The sequence below is a fragment of the Fusarium vanettenii genome (assembly GCF_000151355.1).
Source record: "Fusarium vanettenii 77-13-4 chromosome 6 genomic scaffold NECHAsca_20_chr6_4_0, whole genome shotgun sequence".
In the NCBI taxonomy this organism is placed as follows: Eukaryota; Fungi; Ascomycota; class Sordariomycetes; order Hypocreales; family Nectriaceae; genus Fusarium; species Fusarium vanettenii.
Window position 1 is genome coordinate 1,897,486 of NW_003315865.1, and position 24,720 is coordinate 1,922,205.

The 24,720-nt window shown below is 51.8% G+C and overlaps 8 protein-coding genes across 8 annotated transcripts; 5 read left to right on the plus strand and 3 right to left on the minus strand.

Annotated features, from left to right (window-relative positions):
- Nucleotides 1–2,979: 2,979 nt before the first annotated feature.
- On the plus strand, nucleotides 2,980–3,801 carry NECHADRAFT_81969 (uncharacterized protein; the record flags this gene model as incomplete). Its single annotated transcript, XM_003044877.1, has 1 exon — nucleotides 2,980–3,801. One exon carries the CDS (start codon nucleotides 2,980–2,982, stop codon nucleotides 3,799–3,801), a length of 822 nt encoding a protein of 273 aa, XP_003044923.1.
- A 2,538-nt stretch (nucleotides 3,802–6,339) lies between these two features.
- Nucleotides 6,340–9,116, minus strand: NECHADRAFT_42798 (uncharacterized protein; the record flags this gene model as incomplete). Its single annotated transcript, XM_003045280.1, has 4 exons — nucleotides 6,340–7,011; nucleotides 7,058–7,324; nucleotides 7,378–8,594; nucleotides 8,642–9,116. 4 exons carry the CDS (start codon nucleotides 9,114–9,116, stop codon nucleotides 6,340–6,342), a joined length of 2,631 nt encoding a protein of 876 aa, XP_003045326.1.
- A 1,931-nt stretch (nucleotides 9,117–11,047) lies between these two features.
- On the plus strand, nucleotides 11,048–12,820 carry NECHADRAFT_43948 (uncharacterized protein; the record flags this gene model as incomplete). Its single annotated transcript, XM_003044878.1, has 1 exon — nucleotides 11,048–12,820. The coding sequence occupies one exon, from the start codon at nucleotides 11,048–11,050 to the stop codon at nucleotides 12,818–12,820; it is 1,773 nt and encodes a 590-aa protein (XP_003044924.1).
- NECHADRAFT_43102 (uncharacterized protein) lies at nucleotides 12,807–14,691 on the minus strand (the record flags this gene model as incomplete). Its single annotated transcript, XM_003045281.1, has 3 exons — nucleotides 12,807–12,960; nucleotides 13,009–13,121; nucleotides 13,168–14,691. The coding sequence occupies 3 exons, from the start codon at nucleotides 14,689–14,691 to the stop codon at nucleotides 12,807–12,809; spliced, it is 1,791 nt and encodes a 596-aa protein (XP_003045327.1).
- A 957-nt stretch (nucleotides 14,692–15,648) lies between these two features.
- NECHADRAFT_43997 (uncharacterized protein) lies at nucleotides 15,649–16,702 on the plus strand (the record flags this gene model as incomplete). Its single annotated transcript, XM_003044879.1, has 2 exons — nucleotides 15,649–16,149; nucleotides 16,325–16,702. The coding sequence occupies 2 exons, from the start codon at nucleotides 15,649–15,651 to the stop codon at nucleotides 16,700–16,702; spliced, it is 879 nt and encodes a 292-aa protein (XP_003044925.1).
- A 225-nt stretch (nucleotides 16,703–16,927) lies between these two features.
- NECHADRAFT_94638 (uncharacterized protein) lies at nucleotides 16,928–17,886 on the plus strand (the record flags this gene model as incomplete). The annotated part of the gene is made up of 6 exons (XM_003044880.1): nucleotides 16,928–17,023; nucleotides 17,086–17,111; nucleotides 17,165–17,203; nucleotides 17,253–17,281; nucleotides 17,333–17,478; nucleotides 17,527–17,886. The coding sequence occupies 6 exons, from the start codon at nucleotides 16,928–16,930 to the stop codon at nucleotides 17,884–17,886; spliced, it is 696 nt and encodes a 231-aa protein (XP_003044926.1).
- Nucleotides 17,887–18,074: 188 nt separating this feature from the next.
- On the minus strand, nucleotides 18,075–21,002 carry NECHADRAFT_104852 (uncharacterized protein). The gene is made up of 4 exons (XM_003045282.1): nucleotides 20,877–21,002; nucleotides 20,692–20,759; nucleotides 18,511–20,603; nucleotides 18,075–18,458 (listed from the first exon to the last, which is right to left on the minus strand). Exons 1-4 carry the CDS (start codon nucleotides 20,902–20,904, stop codon nucleotides 18,314–18,316), a joined length of 2,334 nt encoding a protein of 777 aa, XP_003045328.1. The 5' UTR covers nucleotides 20,905–21,002; the 3' UTR covers nucleotides 18,075–18,313.
- Nucleotides 21,003–22,858: 1,856 nt separating this feature from the next.
- Nucleotides 22,859–24,550, plus strand: NECHADRAFT_43561 (uncharacterized protein; the record flags this gene model as incomplete). The annotated part of the gene is made up of 5 exons (XM_003044881.1): nucleotides 22,859–23,057; nucleotides 23,111–23,996; nucleotides 24,093–24,108; nucleotides 24,150–24,287; nucleotides 24,338–24,550. 5 exons carry the CDS (start codon nucleotides 22,859–22,861, stop codon nucleotides 24,548–24,550), a joined length of 1,452 nt encoding a protein of 483 aa, XP_003044927.1.
- Between the last annotated feature and the right edge of the window lie 170 nt (nucleotides 24,551–24,720).

The window sequence follows — 24,720 nt, forward strand, 5'->3', positions numbered from 1 at the left end:
GTCGCGCGAGGACCAACGACCGTTTCGGCCCTTTTACGGCCACGTCCACTAGGTCATATTTTCATTTAGCTTTTTCGTGTGGTAGGCCCTGTCGAGCGCTTTGCTGTCCAGTCAGCGGGAGTTTGTCTACACCCATCAGGTTTGTAAGATTCTTGTTTTTTGTGTGGTGGCGGGAAGAGAGAGGAGGCATTGGATTTGGAGTACCCGAGAGAAACCCTTATCCATGGCGTCAACTCTAACTTGGGATTGACTCTCATGGTGAAGAGACACTTCCTAAGACAATGGCATTGTTGAGACAGATCAACGATAGACGTTTGATTTACAGGGCATGCAAGACATTCGAAGAAACTCTAGAAGCCAACTTCAACATTGATGCTTCAAGCACAATCGAAGCATCCGTCTCATCACGGCCGTTGAGAAATGACATCCTCTGTGTCAAAAAGTGTTGGCGTAAGTGGCGAGATAGTACCTAGGCCATCCCGATCAAGGGAGCATCCTAACCTCGACCAACACCCTTTGACACTTTACATCCCCAGACCTTGATTTTTTCCCCATGGGCTGTCTTATCCCCCGCAACCTGTTATTATCCTGGAGATGAAAGAAGAGGGGAAAACACAGAGGATCTCCAAGTTCTGTAGGTTGGGTTGCATTCTCTCCAAAAATTTTGAACGATGGATCGAAAACTTGGCGATCGCGAAACTCAAAATCACCCCCTTCCAATCACATGTCGGGCCGACATGTCGTCAAAACACCAATGACGACTCTTTTTGTTCCTCTCGAGTGTGGGACGGAGGCTCCGAGGGCGCACCGTTTCGACGGGCGCAAGGGTCTCGTAGCCTATGACAGTCTCTTACTCGTGGGTCCCGTTCTCCGAGGTCAACAGCATCTTGATAAACCATCCGATCAAGGACCTCCTTGTCCTTGAGGCTCGGCGGCATTGTGGGGTCAGGCCCGTCTAGACCGGCACTCGAAACTGAGGAGGGCAACCTACTAGATGTCTGTTGGAGAAGTGTTGCATGATGGGAGTTTATGGTGTTGTTGAGTTCTCCAACCCTCCTTCTCGAGGTCGGCCCGTTGACCACAAACCACCACTGAAGTGATACTCCATGTTGTTTCAAGACATCTCGTCATGCTTGACATGATTGTAGCTCTGTCAACTTGCGGAGCCGCGCATGGGAATGGGACGACAGCTTCGGTGTTGCCTCGGACGCTATCCCCAACACCTCCACACTCCGCAGTCTGGACTGTCAAGGTATACGACCCCTTGCTTGAGAGCTGAGGTGGAGTTAGGCTGATACCCAGGCAGGCAATTACGAGGCCTCGGAGAATTGGGAGTCTCGTGTGCTTGTCAAGTTCTTCTCGTCACATGGACTTCATCACCCGCTGCATCCGTGAAATCATCTGGAGGCCCATGTATGAGAAGAACTTGGTAAGCACGCGGGCTCCGAATTATCAGAGGCCTCATCATTGCCTGCCTGGATACATATCACCCCAACTCCACTCCAGCTCACCAGGAGAACAGGTCCTGTTAAAATCTCGTCATCGAGGTGATGAAGCTGCCCCGATGGTTTCGTGGATGCATAACCGAGCAAAGATGAGCACAGGGCTCGCATGAAGCTATTCTCGCCAGTGGCTAACTCGGTCAAAGAGAGTTGTAGAGCATCGCTCCTGTTAGAATCTCATCATCGGGGTGACGAAGCTACCCCCTACTGTATCCGCCCAACGATTGGAGCGGCTTCATTACCCCGCTGATAAGATCATATCAACAGGGCCAGTACTAGACGGCCACTCTCTCATCCAAAAAGACACTGAGGTAACTACTGCTGAGTGAGAGCTGCGTGAAACTTCTTCCCGCCTTGGCTCGGCCATCCATCGCACTCAGCCCCTGACTTGACTTGATTACATTATAAGTCCTTTTGACGCTGGTAACTATGGAGCCATGACTATGAAACAAAGAGAAACTTCTCCGCCATCATAGAGTTTACCGTTCATCTACTTGCAACGTCGAGCCAATTCCGTTGGTTGACTGTGTTTGGAATCGGAACGCGGTGGCGAGGTTGTTCGCTCGATTTATCGATGGTGGAGTGGAATTCCCCATCCCCCCCTTGAATCTCCTCTTTGGTACGCGAATTCCCCGTTCCTAGATGTGATCCCCTTGGAAATCAAGGCATTGACAGTGTCGACGTTGCTCAGCTGCCCTGGAGCTTAGAGTACCTGCTCTGACTTGAGGGACAGCACCTTGACGTGAGTTGACGGATAGCTCCAACTAAACACTCATACACTGGGATTGTTTCATGGTCTCCCTGGGCTGCAGCACTGTCTCTCAGCCATGCCCACTCAGACCATATCGCCAAGTTACACCATAAAAATGCCTCGCTAGCGTCCAATCCAGGCCTGAGTCGGAATTTGTACAACTTGTAGGTACCAAACAAACTCTGAACTTGGTTTCTCATTTGAGCATACTTGACGTTGTTTCTTCAAGCTTTTGTTACACCTGATCCGCCGGGTTGTAGCGTGGTGATCGCCCTGCCAAGTCCTTGGCACACTCTGGTGTAAGTGCTCGCCAAGGCCTTGCACGACACCAACATATACGGACATCATCCAGTCTTGTCTGAGTTAATACGTGTAAAAAGTGAATCTCGAATCGGAAGTCTTAATTGCCAAAAATCCGCCACTGCGCCCACGGTATTATTCGGGCTCTCTTGTCATGACTTCAGAAATGCTTTGCTATTCGTGCTCTGGATCAGTCGCGATTCGCATTATGCTATGCGACCAAGGGCAATTCCATTGCTCAACCTTGCTCAATATCTCTTGCACGCTGAAAAGCATCAGTGATGGTGATTCAGAGGCCCTGTTGAGCACTCGCCTCAAAAGCCCTCTTTCCATCTCTCTCTCCAATTCACCTCAACACCCACATCTCATCCTCTAATCTCCCCTTCCCACCATCGATCAACAAGATCAAAGCCAACATTACCCACAATGGCGCAGAAAACCGACGCCTCCCCCGCAGGCGAGGAACCCCTCAACATGAAGCACTTCGAGCCCAAGATCGGCATGATGGCTCCCCGTCCCAGCGCCCAGCAATGGCGCCGCGAATGCGTCAAAAAGGTCCTGAAAGCCTACGGCAAAATCAAATCCTCAATGTCCCCGTCGACCCGCCAGGAACTCTACACGTACATCCGTCGCGGCGAATGGATCAGAAGCGCCCGCAACCCGTCCAACTACGCCCTGTACCGCAGCCTCAAAGGTCAGATACCTACCCGTGGACATGGACGGTTGTATTATCCTCATCTGTTTGTCTGTCATGCCATCTGGGGACCTGAAGATTGGGTTGTCAGACTTCTCTATGAGTTCTCGACTCACTGGGGTGTTCTCTTCAACATGGACAAGCTCACGTACCCCAAGATTGACGATCCCAACAAGGAGTATCTCCTCTTCCTCGGCAAGACTCCCGTCAAGTCTGAAGGCGAGAGTCAGGCGTCCATGTCTCGCAGCACTCATGCGATGGGATTGGCTCCAAGACATGATCGAGGTCCCCTTCCATTGAAGCCCACTGGAGGCGCAGGCGCTCCCTCTGGCAAACAACCTCCGAAGCCAGCCCAGAACGCCCAGGCAACTGGCCAAGTCGCCACACCAGCTCCACCACGACAGAACGAGGATGAAATCAAACAAGAGGCCAGTCGCGTCGATGCCGTCAACCTGCCCCGTGTTGTCCAAGGAGCAGTCAGACCCGAGAGCGTCAACACAAACCAGGCTCAGGCCCAGCCCCAACCCTGCCCAACGATGCAGGGAACTGCGTGAGAGCATCTCGAAGAGCTTAGCTACATTTAAGACGAGTCTGTGCTACTAGGCACAGTTGATGGCATGAAATCTACGATAACGATTCAAAGGGAAAGGGATCATGGAGGCTGGCGACTGAGAGCTCCAGGAGGACAAAGGCCAAAGGCAGGATGAAATGAGCGCTAGCCCACGGCCAACAGTACATTATGGCTATTCTTCTATCTCAAATCGCTAATGACAATACACGCTTTACAAAGACTTGATTCCACTCCAGGCAATTTGAGCCTCGGATGCACCGAAATGTTCCACACTTTTGTACATGACTGAGGTTCCATGAGCAGACCACTTTCGCATCGCCTCATTCTCATGGTTCAATTGAAAAATATTGACGCAGTCTCTCAACAAGACTCAAGGCCCGGTTCGCTGTGGTCACGGCTGCCTCGTTGTTGGCCATTGATCCGCGGATCTCTTCCTGTATCCCCTTCGTAACGGCCGCAGACTCATCCATGTAGTTTTTTGATCGGTGGGCATGAATCACCGACTGCTGGACATAGTCCGACATGGTGTTCGAAAAGTCTTCCAATCTCCGGACGTGATGCAGTGACCTTTGGGATAGTTCGATTGCCTGTTGTGCAGCTTGCATGGCCTGGATCATGCAGGATTGTAGATCCGGCACTGTACTGACAGGCCCAATATTACGACCAGACCAGTGCGGGATGCCATGGCGAGGAGAACGTGGTCGTAGGCTGTGGGGATTTGTAATAATGCTGTGACGGCGGCCACGAACAGGCATAGGCTGGACGATGGGGCGAGGAGAACGCGGTCGTGGGCTTTGAGGATTTGCAACAATGCTGTGAGGACCATGAGCATGCATAGGATGGGCGAAGGGCTGAGGGGGTGCCAGAGGCATAGGATGGGTGAGGGGGTGAGAGTTCCAGGCTGGCAGATGTATGTCTGGAATTACATGGTGAGGCCATTCGCCAGGACCCATGGTGCGCCCAGTGTGATGGTTAAAAAAATGCATAGGCTGGCCGACGGAGCGAGAAGTTGGCAGAGGCATGCCTGCAGGAATAATTCTTCCGTCGTGACTCATGGTGTGCCCAAAGGGGTGAATGCCTTCTGGAGGAATGCCTCTTGGTTGGTTGGACAGATCGTGAGGAGGCAATGCTGGGTTGACGCGGGCAGGAATCGAGGTGGCCTCGGAGCTGGTGCAAGCTGGACCGGCTGTTTGGCTCTTTAGAGGAGGGACAGTCGGATCAGCCTGGATAGGATGTGAGATCTCAGGGCCGGTGCGAGCAGGTGGGCCTACCTGGCTGGTCTGGAAAGTGGCTGGGATAGACAGGTCCGGAAATGTACTGAGAAACGGTTTGGGGGGATCATGATTCACAACCCCATCGCCGGTGTAGCCTGGTTGTGGGACCTCAGGGTTGGTGCTGGTAGGTTGGGTTCGTTTGAGGATAGAATCAGACGAGGCTGAGCTGGAGTGACCAGGCCGTGGGGAGGCCTTGCGGCTCGTGTGAACTGGTTGTGTTTGTTGCTTGAGGGGAGACATAACCCGGTTAACCTTGGCAGGCGGGCCCTCAGGGCTGCTCCGATCAGATCGTGTTGGTCGGTTCACTGCAGAAGGAGGTATTGCCACTTCAAGATGGTGAGGGTCTATGATGTCGTAGTTGGCTAGAGTAGGGGTTGAAGACTGAGATCTGGCGCGAGGCGGACTTCTACCCCGGTCGAGTTCCAGAGAGGAGACAGAGTCCTGGGTCAACGTAGACGGGGCGATAGAATGCTCGGGAGAACCAGAACGGCGACTATTTCTGCTGTTGTCACGGTAGAGGTCAGGGTAGAACGGCCGGCCCTTGTGGTACGCGCAGCCCCAATGACTGGCATGTTCTCTGTGAATCCTGTCGAGCTGTTCCGTCTTGTGGCAGGTTGCCTGGATGACAAAGAGGCGGCCGTACCAGTCCATGGGCCACCTTGTTGACGCATCTTGCTCAAGCAAGAACCTTCCTTCGGGGTGTTTCGAAACATGCCTCTCGCTGCAGACCCAGTCGGTAGTCCGGAGGTAGTTCCACAGCATCGAAACGCTCCAGAGTGACATGCTACGCTTCGCCCTGTTAAAAGCCCCGATGACTCTTCGCACTGCCTCTTGACGCCTGGCGCGGTCTTTGGGATTGGTTGCCTTTTGGATGTCGTCGTTGAACATCTCATCGGACAGGACGTAGTCACTCGCGGATGGGGGGAAACCTTGGACGTCGGACATGATGTATGATGTTGTGGTTCTTGTGATAGAAAGAAAATGTTGGATTGATGTTGAGTTGATGGAGCAATCAAGTTCAAGCGATGAAGAATGTTGGGTTGATGAAAGATTCAAGTTCAAGAGATGGAAGAGGAGGGAATCTCAGGAATAGGAGGCCAACAAGAGTTGATCTCCTGAGGAAGTAGCCACCATTCATTACGGCACCTTCTGCGAGGAGAGCTACAGACAGCGACTACCCTGAATCCTTACCCAACAACACCATGTTCAAACACCCAAACGCCCAACAATGCTTCCCAGAAAAACTCCTATAGCCATCCCTTGCTTGAACTCAGTCTCTTGTAACTGCTCGCTCTTGGCTGGCCATACTCCCTCGCCGTGCTCAACCCTTGCGATGGCTCTTTGCCACCTGCTGTATCCTGAAAGAAGTAGTGGTTCGCACTTGGAGCAAATGCCACCTTCCATGGCACCACAAGATGCCTCTTCTCAGGTCCTCCTCCGCAACTGCCGTTGAGCGCATAACTCGGTGGGCTGTTGACGGCCAAAGAGAACATGTTTTGCGGCTCGGTAAAGTCGGTCACCAAACCAGACCGCATGATGAAGTAGAATAGACAGAAGAGATTGATGGCGAAGACGAGCACGAGGACCACGTAAAAGATATTTTGCCAGTCGTTTGTATGGCCTGACGTGTACTGTTGCGTGATGAGCGATGCGTTGAATGTTTGCAGGAACCCTGGGCCGTCCTCGACCCAGTTATTGGGCGCTTTGTAGTCCCAGTAGTGTCGGAAGGGGGTATCGATGGCGCTAATCATGATGAGGGCGCTTGAGTAAACGGCGACAGCCTCAGCCATTGAGGGTAGGTTCGATGGAAGCTTGGGCTCGTGAAGGGCAAGCTGGGTCAGGATACGGGCATTGGAGGCGTTGTTGTTAATGGCACCGCCGTTGAGGTCCATGGATAATCGCCATTGATCAGCGAGCCACTGTTTATGTTAGCATCTTGCTGGCCTCATGCCAAGTAAAACTCACCTTCCAGTCCAGAGAAGGAAGAGACCAACCCTGGTCAGGCGGGAATGATCGACGGTAGGCATTTTCGTCCTCGTCATCCTCGCAGTGCGCCTCCATGTTAGCTCCAGCTGTGCCAGAGATGTTGAACTGCGTGGAGCAGTTGGGAGAGACCCAGGAGCGTAGCTGGCAGATCGTGTAGTTCTTGTTTCCGGCCGACTTCCCCAGCATGTAGATGGCGTCACCTTCGTAAACGGTGCCGTTGGAGAGAAGGTTGTAGTCGTAGGGGTACTGCAGAAGTTAGCCGTGGAAGTCGTATCATCGAAAGGTGGATAGCAACATACGAGTTGAAACACTGGAGGCCTTCGCTCGTACTTTGGCCCCCATTTGAAAATGTCATCAAGGACCGTTCGGTTGAGATACTCCGGCTTTCCTCCCTTCTTGGTCGGTTGAGGTACTTCACCAGCCCAACCATCCCACCCCGTAACTTGATCGCCCACATCCGTTTCGTTGACCAGTGCATTAGGCCATTCCGTATAGACGAGCGGGGCAAGGTCCTTCTTGTCCGCGTCGACACACAGAACGTTGACTGAAGGTGAGACAACTCCAGCTCTGACGGCGTATTCTCCAACTCCGGCGAGGTCATCTGGCTGAAGGATGCCATTCTTTGGCAGGGTCGCAGCGCCGTAAACGCCGGGGTGAGGCAGAGCGAGTGTGACATTATTAATGATTCTCCCCGTCTCTTCAAACTGCGCCGTCACGTTGCTATGCTCCCTCTCGATCCAAGTCGACATCATAGTCGTGTTGTCAAAGAGAAGCGTCGTACCCGTCGGTCGTTTCGATAGATCATTTCCAACGCTGGTGCTGTTCTGGTTGATGTTTGTCCATGTGCCCATAAAACTCAAGAGATTGCGGTACGACTGGCCCGAAAACTGCACATTCATACAGGACTCGGCCGCGTGGATATCGGTCTTGTCAATGTTGAAGAGATAGGGACAGTCGTGAGAGACGTATTGTGCGTTGGCATACGACGCGCGCACATAGCCCGATAGCTCCTTAGTTTCCCAGCCCCCGGACTTGAGCTTCGGAGAGACCATGGCGTCGGAGGCGGTAGTGTAGAATGCTGCAGCGAACGTTGCCGTCAGAGACAGCATACCGAGGATAGTCATTGACGAAGAAGGGAGGGTCTCAAAGTGAGTGATGAGAGAGCCTGGTTGAATGACCCAATTTCGCATTGTCATTTCTGCGAGTGTCATTCCTTGAGCCTTGCGGATAAACGCCCTTCGTGTGAGAACTTGACCCAGGCAGGAGACAAAAACTGTCACAAAAGACATTTCAATCGTTTTTGCGAGAAGCGCGGCAACAGTTGTCGCTGTCGAGGGCACAAGGCCATGTTTCGATGAGATGCCGTGACCCCATCTGGGCTGTACAATAGCTGTGACAAGCCAGATGCTGCTCATGATGGTGGAGTAAAGTGAAAGAACGTAGATCGTAATAGAGAGCCATCTCCTTCTACTTTGGTGAATGTCTTGGTCGGAGGAGCAGTGACTTGGAGGTTCGCCTGGTTTGGTGAGCCTTGTGTGAGCGCAACACTTGAATCTCTCTTACCAAATTTCTTATAAAACGTATCGTCGTCAAAGTCGTCATCTATCACCTCCCCCCTCGGTCCTACAATAGTCGGCGTCCTTTCCCCATCCAAGTTTGAAGCCGGCGAGTTGAAACCACGGGCCGTATTAGGTGAATCCTTGAGATTATGAGATTCCTCTGCCGTATTTCCACTGAGTGATGAAGCTGGGTGAGGAACAGCCGGAGTCCAAATCTCTGAAAATGGCTCCGGCGTACCTTGTTGATTGCTGGTCTTCACCATATTGGGACTTAGATATGGTTCTGGGGGATAATTCGGTGAAGCGACAGCTGAAGAAGTTGAACCAAGAAGACCGTGGTGCGAAAGAGGTGTCTCTGGTGGACTTGATCTTGAAGCCGGAGGCGGGCCCGATCTCATTGAGATGCCGAGTCCGGATGCGTATGACGAGGGGCCGGAATCGTCGAGATCGACCATCTCGTGGTCACCGCCCGAAGGCATGCGCTGATATCCACTGTTTCCGCGAAACAGATTCAGAGCCGCCTGTCTCGGGGACGCCACCCTCCTCGAAGCTGACGACAGTGATGGGGGGACGGTGTCGTCGGGAGAGGTGAGAGGCCTTGAGGGATCGGCCATTGTGAAAGAGAGTAGGCCCTCTTTTTGTTACAAACACACATCAAGTTTCGTCGAGTCGAAGCTGAGGCGTTGGTCCCATGTCAGACTTCTTTTGCGAAGGTGTGGGAATCGCAGGGATCGCTCAATTCAGTTTGCTAAGTGTGGCGCAAGCAGGGGGTGACGGAGCAACTCAAAGGAATGAGAACAAGAAGGGGAGTGAAAAAAGACGACGGATGAGGAAAAACAGAAACACAATGTCTTGCCCCAAGCTCTTGGTCTTTACTGCAAGGGAGAGAGAGCTCTGACAAGCCCGCTTTCGTCAGTACACAATTCAACGAATCAAGTTCTGAGGCGGAGGGAGGATTTGCTGAGTAAAGAGGTCTAGGAATGGAAATGACAGGGAACTTGGACAGGGGTTTGAGACCATCGGGGACATGTAAGGCTGAGTTTCCGCGTTGTGGGTTTAAGGGTCGACAAAGAAAGAGGCTGAGGTGCGTGACGAGAGGCGAATGGAAAGATATATAAAAATAGATAATTTGTTTGCCTGTTTACCTCTAATCTAGATCGAATTCATTCCAATAGATAGGCATAGCATCACAGGAAGAAGAAGTTCATAAGGTCAAGTCGATAATATGCCGATCTCAATCATGGGTTCATAACGATGAGTTTCAGCCTATGTTACACTACACGAACCTTGCCCAGGGTATTCAAAACAATAAGAGACCATCTGCTTCATCCTCGCTGACCATTTCCATTTGTAAAAAATCGCCCATCGTTCCCGAGAGGGTGGATCGCCGCTGACATCGACCGACGATCCATGTTCATCTCACCTCGTCAGCTTTGGTGTTTGCCCATAACTCAAGGGTCCTTTTTTGTTTCAACGCGTCTAGATAATCTAGATCAATACGTCACGAGACATGATCAAGTACCAACTCACCCATTCAGAAAGCAATTCAACATCTCTGTGGCGTTGTCGAGTGCTATTTATGGGGTTTCCGCCCCCAAGAACGGAAATCATGGCTTAGACCGCCGATCCTTCAGTCTGACGTCTCCCAACAGCAAACAACGCTTAACCAGAAGCGAGAGAGGCTTTGACTCTGCTGTTCTTTGAGCATTGGTAATATGGTCAGGCGAGTTCTGGTTTATATGCCTCGTCGTCAGTCAGATACTTTGTGAGAGAAACATGCGACGGAATTAATACTTGAAGTCAAACCAATCCCTGTAGTGAGGCCAGAAAATGGGTCGTCTACCTATCCCTGGTGAGCGTTGAGCCTCAATGCATGGCGTAAGCCACACGCGATAGACCGCTAGAGCTTATGAACCTCTCTGCCTAGGAGTGATTGCAACATTCTTAGAACTCAGTTGACAAAAGTCCCATTGACACAAGACCATAAACATCAAATTCACGGGTGGTGACTTCTTGGGTAACCGGGTGAAGCACAAAGGCATTATGTAACTCGACGGTTCGTTTAACCCGCCCGGGTTATTAAGACAGACTCATGCCACTTGGATTTGGCTTCTGAGGATGCTCTAAGTATCTTTGAGTGACACATTACAGAGACATCTCATGTAAATCAAAACTAGAGGCCATAGGATATTGTCTATGGGTTATTTTCATCATGGTTGAGGTTGAACATGGACCCGGCGACATGGATGGCAGCCCACTAAAATTTAGAAGGGGAAGCCCTGTAAATTAGCGGTCACTCACTGAAGCCCCAAAACACCATGGATCCATCGCCACAGCCATCGCGCCTCCACGTGTTCAAGACATCAAACCTCAACTCATCATCACGGCCACCTTTCACCATAGGCTCAAGATGTCACCATCTACAAAGTCCCAAGATGCGGGTTCGCCTCCTCAGAGCGCGTCCATGCTCAAGGGCGCTTCTCTCCTCATCATCCTCCAGCTTGCATCGCGCCTCATCACCTTTGTCGCTAACCAGCTCCTTCTGCGCTACCTCACCGCGCCACTCCTAGGCCTATCAACCCAGTTGGAGGTCTACTACCTCTCTGTCCTCTTTTTCGCACGTGAGAGTCTCCGCGTGGCTATTCAACGGCAAGGCACAGTGGCAAGTACCACAAAAGCCAGCGACACAGCAAAGGTGGAGAGCCAGGCTGTCGTGAACCTCGGATATCTCGCCATTGGCCTAGGAAGCGTTGTGAGTCTCGTCCTAGGATGGATGTACCTCGCGTTTCCGAGCGGTGCAGCTGTTTCAACGCCGTATCTCGTCGAGTCGCTGTATCTCTACGGTCTGGCGGCAATGGTTGAGCTTCTCTCTGAGCCTTGCTTTGTCCTTATGCAGATGCGTCTCCAGTTTGGCACGAGAGCAGCCGCAGAGTCCATCGCCACGTTTCTACGATGCATTGTTGTTTTTGGTTCTGCTGTTTGGGCATCGAAGCAGCAGAAAGATGTTGGTGTTCTCCCCTTTGCCCTCGGCCAGATGACTTATGGCGCATCTCTTCTCCTCGTCTACCTCATCTCTGGATATCAACTTGCTTCTACAATCGGCTTCTCTATTCTTCCCCAGGCTGTTTCAACCAAGGATGGCCGCTTCTGGGGATCCTACTTTGACCGGCAAACTATGAGTCTTGCTGGGAGCATGATGGCTCAGAGCGTGGTGAAGCATCTCCTAACACAAGGCGACACATTCCTCGTTTCTCTGCTCGCCACCGCCGAGGTCCAAGGCGCATATGCCCTCGCCAACAACTACGGCGGTCTTCTAGCACGTCTACTCTTTCAACCGGTAGAGGAGAGCAGCCGCAGTTACTTCTCCCGCCTCCTGTCATCTCCTACAGCAAGCCCTCCCACTGGAGATGGTGAAAAGCAATCTACAAAGCCCTCGCCAGCTGTGAATGAAGCAAAGCAGAACCTCCGCACTCTTCTCCGACTCTACATCCTTCTCTCATCTATCATCATCAACATCGGGCCATTTGCCGCTCCACCTCTCCTCGCCATCGTGGCCGGCAAGCGATGGATCGGCTCAGGGGCTGGCGACGTACTCGCAGCATATTGCTTCTACATCCCCTTCCTCGCCCTCAACGGCCTCACAGAGTCATTCGTTGCATCCGTCGCCACAGAAGCAGAAGTTCACCAGCAATCTGGTTGGATGGGCGTATTCTCCGTCGCCTTTGCTGCCTCGGCATTTCTCTTCATGTGGGTATTCCCTCTTGGTGCCGTCGGCCTCGTGCTAGCCAACATCATCAACATGGCATGCCGCATCGTCTGGAGCGGCGCATTCATCAAGCGATACTTCAAGAAACACGGGACCGATTTCGAAATCAAGACATTGCTCCCGGAGGGTTCAGTGACCTTCTCCCTTGCTACGGCTATACTTCTTAAGCAACTCAAGGTCCTCGACAGCGCAGAAGACCAACCCATCAAATCTCTCATCAAAGTCGCCGCCTCGGCTGTCCCATTATTGCTCCTCATGTATGTCTACAGCCCATACAAAAAAAAACACTTTTGGACACATCTAATCATCGCAGTTTGTTCTTTGAGCGCCGTTTTATCCTCGAGTGTCTGCACTCTATCCGTGGTCGCAAGGCCACCAAACAATAGTTGCTTCGTAAATAAACTTAATCAAACGTGATCTTGGTGGCCTTTTGGTTCATGTCGACGTCCTTGAAGAAGGCACCGTACATGTCGTGGGCCTTCTTCTTGACGGTGGTTCCGAACTTGAGGAGGTCCTCAGGCACGGGCTGGTTGGCACCTCGGAGGATGTTGACAAGACTGCAGAGTGTAAGTCATTGGTCGACATGTGAGGGTACATATACTTACGAGCCAGAGTGCGACTTGTCCTCCACTGTGAAAAAGGTGATGGCCTGACCAGTCTTGCCAGCTCGGCCAGTTCGTCCAATACGGTGGACGTAATCTTCGATGGTCAAGGGGAACTAAAACTGTTAGAACCGCTAGCAGACGTGTAAAAAGAAAACATACTGTAACATTGATAACCAGCTTGACCTCGGGGATATCCAGACCTCGGGCCGCAACATCAGTAGCAACAAGAACAGGAGTCACACCAGTCTTGAACGCCTCGAGACTCTTTGTCCGCTGCTCTTGTCGCAGATCACCGTGAATGCCACAAACGCGGACTCCCTTGCGGCTCAGGAAGTTCTCCACACGGGTGGCTTCCTTCTTGTACAGGCAGAACACCAGGATACGGTCGTTCTTCTGCTTGCCCTGCTGGTGCTCCTTGAGGAGCTGCAAAAGTCGGAACTCCTTCTCTCTGGGCTCAAGAACCTCGACGCTTTGTGAGATTCGTGCGTTGGCTTGCAACTCGACGGCTCCACCCGCGGTCTCCTTGCCACTGGATCCAATGGTGATCTTGACGGGGCTGACCATGAAGGATGAAGCAAGAGCCTGCACCGACTGGGGCCATGTCGCAGTGAACATGAGCGTCTGGCGCTGCTCACGAGGAGGGCAGCTGCCCAGAATCTGCTTGATATCCTCCTCGAAACCCTTGTCAAGCATACGGTCAGCCTCATCGAGGACGACAAAGGCCGCTTGGCTAAGATCCACGGTGTCATCAGACATAAAGTCCTTGAGACGGCCGGGAGTAGCGACGATAATGTCGGCACCACGACGAAGCTGCGCACGCTGGTCATCCTTGGAGGCACCTCCAAAGAGACACACGCACTTGAGACCGTTCAAAGCAGCGACCTGAGCCATCTGAGTATGGGTCTGCATGGCAAGCTCTCGCGTAGGCGAAACAATAACCGCCTTGGTGCTCTTTCCGCCAATTGCCGAAACAGCCTCAACACAAGGCAGCGCAAAGGCCATGGTCTTGCCGGAACCCGTCTCAGCAACTCCTATCACGTCACGGGCAGACAGAGTAAAGGGCCATGAAGCGGCCTGGATGGGGGTGGGGGTCTTGTAGTTGGCGAAAGGCGAAGGCTTCTTCTCGAGGAGGTTCGTGGCGGGGAGGTGGGAGAACTCCAGGACAGGTCGGAGGGAGACGGTTTCGGACTTGGGGTCGGTGATGACGATTTGGTTGGTGGAGAGGAAGTTGTCAATGTCGGCTTGGGGAACGCTGGAGAGGCTGATGGTCTGAGAGTAGGCGCCCTTGCCGGAGGCGTCGCCATTCGACACAGAAGAAGACTTGGACTTCTTCTTGTCCTTCTTAGACTTCTTCTCCTTGGGAGCCTCCTCAGAGACATCGCCATTCTGCTCAGTAGACTCCTCAACCTCAGCCTCAGCAGCCTTGAGCTTCTTCTCCTTCTTCTTCTCCTTCTTGGCCTTCTTGCGCTCCTTCTCAGCAGCGCGCTCAGCCTCGGAGTCTTCAGCCTTCTCGGCGCTAGCCTCAGCAGCCTCCTCCTCTGTCTTGCGCTTCTTCTCCTTGCGCTCCTTCTTCTCCTTCTTCAAGCGGGCCTTCTCGTCGGCGTCGGCGATCTTGGTCTTCTTGGAGGGGCGGTCGACGCCGTTCTCCTCGCTCTCGGCGAGGAGATGCTTTGTTGCAGCCATTGTTAAAGAGGGTAAATTCCTTTGGTGGAGGAATCTATTGAAAGGCGGTCGAGTTGTCGCAGAGAAGGATGCGCCGCGAAAAACTGCGTGGGATTGTTCTTGGAGCGGCAGAAAAAAAGTTTCTTATCGATAAGCGAGCCGTTATCTGGGCCCACTTTCCACCGCCGATCGGACAGGTACGTACCTCCTCGCCGTCCTCCTCTCCCGGAGTGCCAGACTTGGATATCGACAAGAATAGTCAGACATCGTTGACTTGTCTAAGCAAAGACTTGCCTGTTCTCACAGATGCTACATCGGCTGCCTTGCTCTACTCTCACCGTACCCCACGACGCGACCGGCTTGGGTTCACAGTTCACGCACTCCGCGACACGTGTGCCCTGTTGTGTCTTGAGTCTAGGAACCTACAACTTCAACGACGAGAATCCGCAACTCTGGGGCTCTCGAATGCGTAACAATGCCCCGTATCTGTCACTTAAGTCGGCACCCGAGAATGGCATGGTGTCATACCTAGGGAGCTGTCACAAGGCCTCTCCGTGAATGCATCTTCCCGCTGGAACGTCGACTCTGGGAACGGCAGACCTTCGCCCGCTTTGTTAACGAGATTATCAGGATGAAGGCTCAGGGTTCTAGGCTTTCACGCACCTCAAACAAGAAGCTCGGTTCTGGAGACTCTGGCCCCACCAAGTGATAGCGCCGCAGTTGTTCATGTACGCCTCTCGCGAGCAAGTGCTCTATTGGCATTTAGTGTCGGACTGCCTCTGAATCGCATCGGCCCGTCAGTCGTGGAAGCTGCCATGCACATGTCTATCTTGCTCTCTGCAGCATAGCAGCGCATATGAGAGCTTGCAATATGTCGCCAATACGGAAGATGACATACAAGTGTATACCAGACCCCAGCCATCTGCACCCTGGCCTGGGTTCTTTGTCTCAAGTTGATGCAGCTGCTCTTTATATCCCATGGATGAGAATATTTCAAATCTTTGCTTACTTCCAGGCCGGCCAGAACTATATGGCGTTGGCATCCGCACTGCATTCTATATCCAATGGCTCGGCTCCCTCATAATCGAGCTCCTCTCGGAAGAACACCTCATGGACATGCGCTTCATCAGCGTATTCTCCTCCGCTGCGGCACTGACAGCCCTCATCATTGGCGCGGCACAGGGGAAACTCCATCCTCTCGATGTGTACTTCCTTCTTCTCTTCGCCATGGGCTTCTTCCTATTTCTCATACCGTTACGCACCTGGCAGCTTGTCACGAGGTGTCAGCCTCATCTAGACCCCTTCTTTCTATCAGAGGAGGATCATGGGGTGTTTTACAACTTGATGACAGTGACGATCCTGGCGGGCAACACAGCCATGGGGGCATGGTATTATACGACGTTTCTGCCGCGGTTGGATCGTGATTGTTGGGAGGTTGTCTTTGTGCTTGGAAAGGTGGACTTGGAGAATAGGGGCTATGTCATTGCAAGTGCCATATTTTACATTGGCATTCTTGTAATGCTCGCGGGCTTCATCTTTCTAGGTTCATGTTGCGATGCTCCGGACACTTCGAGCACTACTCAACGGAGGATCAGGTGAGGACATTCATACTCACACTTGATAGCTAGCCCCACTGACCGTCTCTAGAAGAAAGCACATCAAGCGTCTTCGCATTCTTCGTGTAGTATCAGGCCTTGTTGTCTTTACCCTTTTGGTTCTCGCCATCGAACTCCCCATTTACTGGAATCACATCGACAATGTCACTGAATTTGAGACACTGGCGCAATTGATTCCCTTCTTTCTCAGCATTGGGCTGTTCTTCAGGTCATGGGCCCTGTGGGTCATCCGCGACAGAAATCAAGAGCAGGATTGGGATGATTCGTGGTCGACTTCTGTTGCAACGAGCAGCATTGATCCAATGGAGGAGTACTATGGCCGGTTTGTTGATTATGGTGAATATGGTTGGGATTATTACTGGCCGCATCTGCCTCAGTGGCCTCCTAGCGTATACTACTCGGCAAGGTCTAGTTAATGCTGCATCTGTAATTGCTCAAATTCACACTCATGTCTCCTGTTTCAAGGTGAATCTCGGTGAGCTCGGTGAACCCCGCCGCACAGACCATCTGGTCCCTTTTCCACCCCGCAACCGCAAGTAAACAAAGCCGACCATCCCCAAACTCCAACCCGCCATCAACCCAAAGAAACCGCCCAGCTTGACGCCCTTGATACCGACACTTCCCTCTACAACGCAGAAAAAATGTCATCAAAGGAAGCGTCCAAGAGCAAGGACAAGGACAAGTCCAAAGTCCACAAGCTCTCCCTCAAGGGTAGCGCCCGACTGGTTGCCGAATTCGTACGTCTGCATAAAGGTCACATTTAGCAATGCGCATCACTAACTTTGCGGCTTGGTAATAGTTCCAATACTCAATTCATACCATCCTGTATGCGCATAACCTTACAACGATACCTGGTTCTTTCGTTAACCAGCTTGCAGCTTCCAACGAGGAGTCTACCCAGCCGAAGACTTTACAGCGTGCGTCCTCCTCTACCCCTTATTCTTTACTCAGACTAACTCTTGCCAGCGTCAAGAAATATGGCCTCAACATGCTAGGTACAGCTTCCTCGATATCCTACTCGTCCCGCTCCAACTGACCCGAACAAGTCTCGGCCGATGACCAAGTAAAGGCCTACATCAAAAAGATCATGTCCCAGCTCGACAAGTGGATGGTCGGCGGCAAGATCTCCAAGCTCGTCATCGTCATTACAGACAAAGACACAGGCGAACACGTTGAGCGCTGGCAATTCGACGTACGACACCTATACCCCCTATCCCCAACACATCTAACCCATCTCCAGGTCCAAATCTTTAAGCCGACAAAATCCAAGTCCAAATCCAAGTCCTCCTCGGCCGATCAAGAAAACGCAGCCTCTGCTGGCGCTACCCCCCTCGCCGCCGAAAAGACCGAGACCGAGATCCAGTCCGAGATCGCCGCCATCTTCCGCCAGATCACCGCTTCCGTCACCTTCCTCCCCCAGCTCAACGGCGACTGCACCTTCAACGTGCTCGTCTACGCCGACGCCGATAGTGAGGTGCCCGTCGAGTGGGGTGACTCGGACGCAAAGGAGATTGAGAACGGCGAAAAGGTGCAGCTGAGGGGATTCAGCACTGCCAACCATCGCGTTGATACCTTGGTGAGCTATCGCTTTACGGAATAGCGAGGTACGATGTATCCAAGTAATGAGGAGGATGCTCCCGAATTAAGAGGGGGATACAATTGGCTCAAAGGATTTTGGTATACTCCAGGGAGTGGCCTGGAAGGCGTTTCAAGGCGCGAGGGACGTTATGGCTTTTTATACAAACATTCAACGGCAGCGATAGATGTACGATATGAGATAATAAGGATATTCTGCCGTCTAATCCACACAGCAAATATCAACTATCCTCGCGAATTGTCTTTCTTGCTTCTACAAGTCTGTCTAAATATGGTCATCTCAAATTTTGATGCCATGAACCTCATCCTGACTCTTGTCCCTTCATCACCAACACGCCATTCACCGTCTCGATGCAACCATCCAGCCTATCAGCAAAACCGTCTACGCCTCGTCACAATCATCACCCAATTCTCATGATACTACGTCTCGACTAGACCCGCTTGAAAAAGTACACGTAGGCAAACTTGCGCATCTCCTCAACGTCGTGCGCTTCCACCACCTTCTCATCGTTGAAGAGCACCCAGGTTGGGGTGTTGGCGTCACCCAACGCCTTGCGGATAAAGGCGACATAGTGTCTAGATGCAGTTAGCTAGTCTTCTCTAGGTGTGTGCACAAGTCATCACTCACCCAGCATGGATACTTGTGCCCTTGTGGCACACAATCGACCGAAGCTGGAAAGTTGCTGGCAGTGTTGCACTTCCGGCAGGCTCCTTTGACGCCGATGTGGCCCCTTCAGCAGGCGCGTCATCGTCAAAGGTTCCCTGATCATCTGGGTGGCTGAAGAGCCACTCAACAGCGCGCTCGACGTCACCGCCTGTCTCCTTCAGTGCCTTCTTAGCCTGAGGAGCGCCGAAGCCCATGGCTCCAAGCATCTCAATCTTTTCAGGATCAGCAGTATCACCTCCGGCAGATTGTCCACCAAGATCCAGAGGAGCGTCAATATCGGGGTCCTCCATATGCCCAAAGAGCCACTCCATGGCGGCGTTGGCATCCGAGTTTCCGGTAGCATGCAGAGCACGCTCACATCGGTTACGAGGGAAGCCCATGGCCTCCAGTTGTGCCAGCGCTGTCGCATCGGGTTCAAAGGCTGGTGCTTTGGCCTCTGGTTCATCAGGCAGCTGCTCTTCTCCGGGTTGGAGCCCCTGTGATAGATAGCTATCCAAGGGGAAAGGCTCATCGGGCACGATGACTGGCACATCCACCTTGATCGGAACCCAGTTGACCACCGTCATCTTTCGAGCGTTGACAACCAGGGTATCAGGGAAGGTCTTGAAAAGGTATCGCTTGACAAAGCCATCCTTGCTTCCACAAGCAGAGCAGGTCAGTTCGACCTTCTCGGTAGCCGTAAAGTTGTCCAAACACTCCTTCAAGGTCACGGGCTTATAAGCTGCTGGGCCATCTGAGCCCTCCTCGGCGGGGAGCTTTTCCAGAGGAACATCAATAAAGATGTTGTCTTGCTCAGTGCTGCTATACCTAACCTTTTTGCAGCCCAAACACTGAAGACGCTGCTCAAGGGCAAAACGGAATGGTTCTGTAGGATCCTTGAGACCACCTTGGTGTTGAGATCGGGTGATGAGCTTGAAGAGATGCTGCAGTAACTCAAATGCATCCTGTTGTCGCATGGTGGAGAATTCCTCATGTCCTCGGCCGATGAGATGCTTGAACATGGCCGGCGCCAATCCCTTCTGGTGGGTGATGCCATCTCCCCCAACGTCGGAATCGGGCTTGGAGTATCTGCCAGACAAAAGTCCATCGGCTAACTTTCGTAGCTGAGTCTCAAGGTCTTCTGCAGGATCCTGTACGATGGGAAGGTCATCGTTAGGTCGGAAATATCTCTCCTGGAATGAGGGCATGTCGAAAAGACACTGAGTGATACTGGCGAGATAACAGCTGTTTCCCAGGTTCTTCAAGCCAGTCAGGCTAGGGCCGAAAAGGGGGACGAGCTCCTTGCCATCCTCGGTCGTCATGCTAAAGTCCCACTTGAGGTTTTGCTCAATTTGCATCTCTGTCAAGCTCTTCTCGGTCTTCTGGCGCTCCGCTAGTACAATGCCCCAGTGGGCCAGATGTTCGCCCAGGTTGTCATCGACTCGCTCGTCGTCGCACTTGTAGCAGTAGATGTCTGCGGTACCCTCTGGAGTGATGGATCCGAGCTTGACAGCAACTCCGTGACCAGCTTCGTTCGAGTGAGCCAGAGCATGCGAGTTTCCATCAACACCGCCCATCTGCTTGCGACCACATCCCAGGTTGCCACACTCCAGGCACAGCCAGAGGTTCTCATTCAAGTCGCATGCGTAGCAATGGCCCAAGGCACCTTGTTCAATCTTTCGCGAAGGGTGCTGCTGAAGCATCAGGATATGCTCGCAACTAGTCAACTCCTGTTCCCAAGCCTTGACCTCCTCCTTTCGGGAAAAGGTGTTGGCCTTGAGAATGCTGTCAACCATGGGGGCGAGCTTCGGGTTTGTTCGGTCGAGCTCGGTATTGCATTCGAGACACTTGACGGACAAGGCAGTGTCATATCGATCCTCCTCGGTCTCGGCAGCGATGGCCAGCTTGGACATTTTGGCAGGTGGCTCATCTCGTTCGACGACTTTTCGAGTTCGGCGGATATTGAGGGTGAGAGGGTGGCTTTTCAAGGCAGCGTGGAGTCTATTGTGCATGCGGTCGCCAGCGCAGCCGCCGTTGAAGCACTGGAGGCAGACATCGAGGCCGGCGGGGTCATCCTATTGCAGATTCTGAGGTGAGCAGGCGTTGGACAAGATGGGAACCGAAGCAAAGGATCGACGTAAAGCTATGAGTGGGAGGTCTTACAATCGAGTCAAAACACTGAGTACAGTCTTCGCGATAGACAGATTGAGCTGGCGTAGGGGGGTTGAGCCCTAGAGGTAATGTTAGTCGTCTTCATCCCAACTCTAGGTTGTTCGTGAAGCTCGCTAAAGAGCTGCCTCGATCAACGGCAGATCAAATGGCGGGGTCATTTTCAGGAGCTCACGTACCGATCGACTCGAGATGAGGGCAAGCCATGATAGGCGGGCTTCTCTGGTTATTCTCTCTGCAGCTTGGGGTAGAGGAGTGACAGGAGGAAAGAAGAAATTTTTCAGTTATCCTCTGTGAAGTAGGCGATGTTGAATGGAATCAATCCTTAGCCACGAGGGAAGCTCAGCGATGGGCGGTAGCACACGTCACTGGAGCTCGGTTCTGCCTGGGGAAGTGTTAGTAAAGGCGGGGCATTTTAGCCACGAACCTGCATCGACCTGTGGCGCGGGTGTGGCGTACCAGATCTCTGTATGCAAGATGGCACTGGAACATTCGCTCATGAGGTCTTGTCCTCCTGAAGGGTTACATTTTACGTGTCATGTATCACATGAATGGAAAAAGTCCAACTGGAAGTGTGCGTTTTTCTCGCTGGTCAGTCAGCTCACGCATGGCTGCGGCAGCCGACCCTGACTGGTCTGGGGTAGGTTAGCACCCCAGGGTGACCGGCTCTTCCAGGCTTATGAGCGTCGAATTGATTCCAAATGCATGATGTTGAGAAGTCATATCGGGTATTTAAGCTTCTTGGTGGCAAGGATAGCTCATCTGATTTTGAACACTTTTTTTTCTTCAATGAATAACATTGGGTGGAGCTTGAGTTGTACTTTATCACTCAGAAAGTGCTAAAACATCCACGAACACAAAGGAACAATGATAGGAAGGGGGGGAAAGGGGAGAAGATCATAAGTAATTTCGATATGGGTTTTCGAGAAATCTTTCAGGAGCATGATATTTTATGTATGCAATTAAGAAAGGGAATCTCCACTCAAAGTAACATATCTTGGAGGATGCTGGGCCAAGCCATTCGAGATGTTCTCAAGTAAGTCAAGTCTTTGGTATGTCAGATGGGAGGCCAATTGCACCCGACTACCAGACATTTAGTAAGTCATAACTTTATGGCCACCACTTTATGGCCACCACTTTATGGCTATGTTGGAATCTTGTTTAGTTTGCGTAGTAACAGTCTTTCGCAGGCCACAGTGGATAGTATCCCTGCTCGAGTTTATCTGCTCCATTACATTACAATCGTAATGACACAAGCCCAGCGCCGCTCGCAGCCATAAGTGAAATTTTAATGATAGCTTAGCTGATTTAATTCTCGTGGAACAAGAATGCAGAAGTTTGAGATTATGCTCGTGTAAGCCGAAACGCCTTATTAGCTTCACTACCTGGCTCTTGGCACTGCTGCAGTTTCTATAGTAAGGGTCTTGCATGACTAGAAAAACTAAATTAGGTCTTTCTGAAGCCATGTGGGAACTATTGTGCTGTATTCCCTAAAAATCACATAAAGTTGCTTTGCAATCTTGTGTAGATAACAAGGCTGTTTGTGTGAGAGAGTAAGTTACAAGCCTGGTGATGTTGAGGCGGACAATCTCATTCCGTCGCAACAACTGGGCAAGAAATAAAGTAAGTAAATCTCGACGAGCTAAAGAAACATGAATTATTATAATTGTTTCTGAAGGCCTCATGGGAATAGAAGGTTTCATCGGATGAGCCAACACAACGTAAGTAAGTATGGGCTATTGTGAACTCGGGTCAATGTCCACAAATGCCCCGGATACCCCAGATTCTCGTCCACTTCCCGAGCCGATCGTAGAAAAAACGCCACGAATTTGCGGGGTCAAGCAAGCATTATAACAAGGAAACATGTTCAAGAACTGAGCAATCTCTTTTCATTTCATATCATTTTGTTCCTGTTGGTCAGACGCTGAGCTACCCCCCGCGTTTCTCTCCGAAGTGGCAGCCAACCCCGCAGGAGCTCGAGGGAACACTCCGGGATCACCACCTCCAAAGTATTCGGCAGAGGAGATCGGCAAGGCCATGATTGGTAAATTGTACCGAATGCGTTGATACAAGTTGTGAACGTCATCGTATCTTCAATAACGAACTGAACTGAACTCTGCTCTGGTCTATCTGGTCTTGGCCCTTCAACTTGACTGCTACTATGGAGTCCTCAATCTCGATATATGTACTCTCCGTCCTTTTCATCGCGTTTCTTGTCCGCTTCCTTGTTCAGTTTATCCGATCCCCGCTTCGGACTGTGCCAGGTCCGTTTCTGGCACGATTTACCGATGGCTGGTATTTCTGGAACGTCCGGAAAGGGTCTTTTCAGGATGTAAATGTGGAATTACACAAGAAATACGGTAGGCTCACTTGGACTTTCATCTCAGCCTTCGACGCTGAGAGTTTGCTACAGGAACAATTGTCCGCTACGGCCCAAACCGCTACAGCTTCAACGACCCAGAAGCAGCCAAGATCATCTACGGCCTCGGCAACCACTTCCCCAAGTCATCATGGTATTCATCATGGGCAAGCCCTGGGCAATGGGCCATCTTCAGTGATCAGTCAATCAAGCGCCACGCCCAAAACCGAAGACTCTATCAAGCGACCTATGCAATGTCGTCTCTGGTTCACTACGAGCCCTTTGTAGACGAATGCTCCGACCTCTTCACACAGCGACTCGCAGAGATGTCAAGGTCCAATATGCTTGTGGACATGAGACATTGGTTCCAGTGCTACGCGTTTGATGTCATCGGCTTGATCACTTATGCCAAAAGACTTGGCTTTTTAGATCGTGGTGACGATATTCGAGGTGTCATCAGCGCGTTGGAAGAGCACCTGGGCTATGCTACGCTCGTTGGCATCTTCCCAAGCTTGCACCGATATCTATTCCCTCTGAAAAATTACCTTGCAGGCGCGAAAGGTGCCGGAAGAGCTTATGTTTTGAGCTTTACTAACGAGAGAATCCGTGAAGCGCAGGTCACTCCCAAGCCTGTGGCTGAAGAGAGCGCAGTCACCATGGAAGACTTTCTCACCAAGTTTTTGGCAAAGCATGCAGCCGACCCGGATGTCTTTACGTCTTTTCATGTACTGGCTGGGTGTACATCAAATATGGTGGCAGGTTCTGATACCACGGCTATCAGCCTTTCAGCAGTCCTCTACTATCTACTTAAGCACCCTGCCTGTCTGCAGAAGCTGAGGGACGAGATTGATGGCCTAACTGCCAAGGGAGGCCTGTCTAAATCGCCAACATTCAAGGAGAGCCAGCAGCTGCCATATCTTCAAGCCGTCATCAAGGAGGCGTTGCGGATGCATCCCGCCACGGGACTACCACTGGAGCGCGTGGTCCCTGAAGGAGGAGCAACGATTTCCGGACGATTCTTCCCAGAAGGCGTGAGTCAACGCGACGATCTGGTACTGTATGAGAAGAGACTAACGAGTCAATCATGATATAGACCACAGTTGGCATCAACACTTGGGTAGCACACCGCGATCATCGAGTCTTTGGTGATGATGCCGAGACATTCAACCCCGATCGATGGTTAGTGGACGATGCAGCAAGACTATCCATAATGAACCGTTATTATATGCCTGTAAGAGCCCCAACTACATGCATTGATGATCCTTCTGACATTTCGCACAGTTCGGACTGGGCTCTCGAACATGCATTGGGCGACATGTTTCGATGCTTGAAATGTCCAAGCTCATCCCCCGAATTGTTCGAGACTTTGACTTTGGGCTTGATCCATCGCTACAGCGGGAGAAGTGGCACACGCAAAACTACTGGTTCGTGAAGCCGCTGGACTTTAAAGTTCGGGTTGAGATGCGCCAAGCGGAGAAGAGCGATATGTTTTAGCCAAGGCACGGATTCGGCCCAACATTTGAGAATAGTCCGTTGAAGCGAATAGTCAAGCGAAACAAACCTGCAGGCTAGTATTTCAAATCTTTGGCTGTCAGACTAGGAGCTCCAGGGATAACTGCATGATACCCCATCTGCGTTTGCATGGATCCGGACAGGGAAAGGCT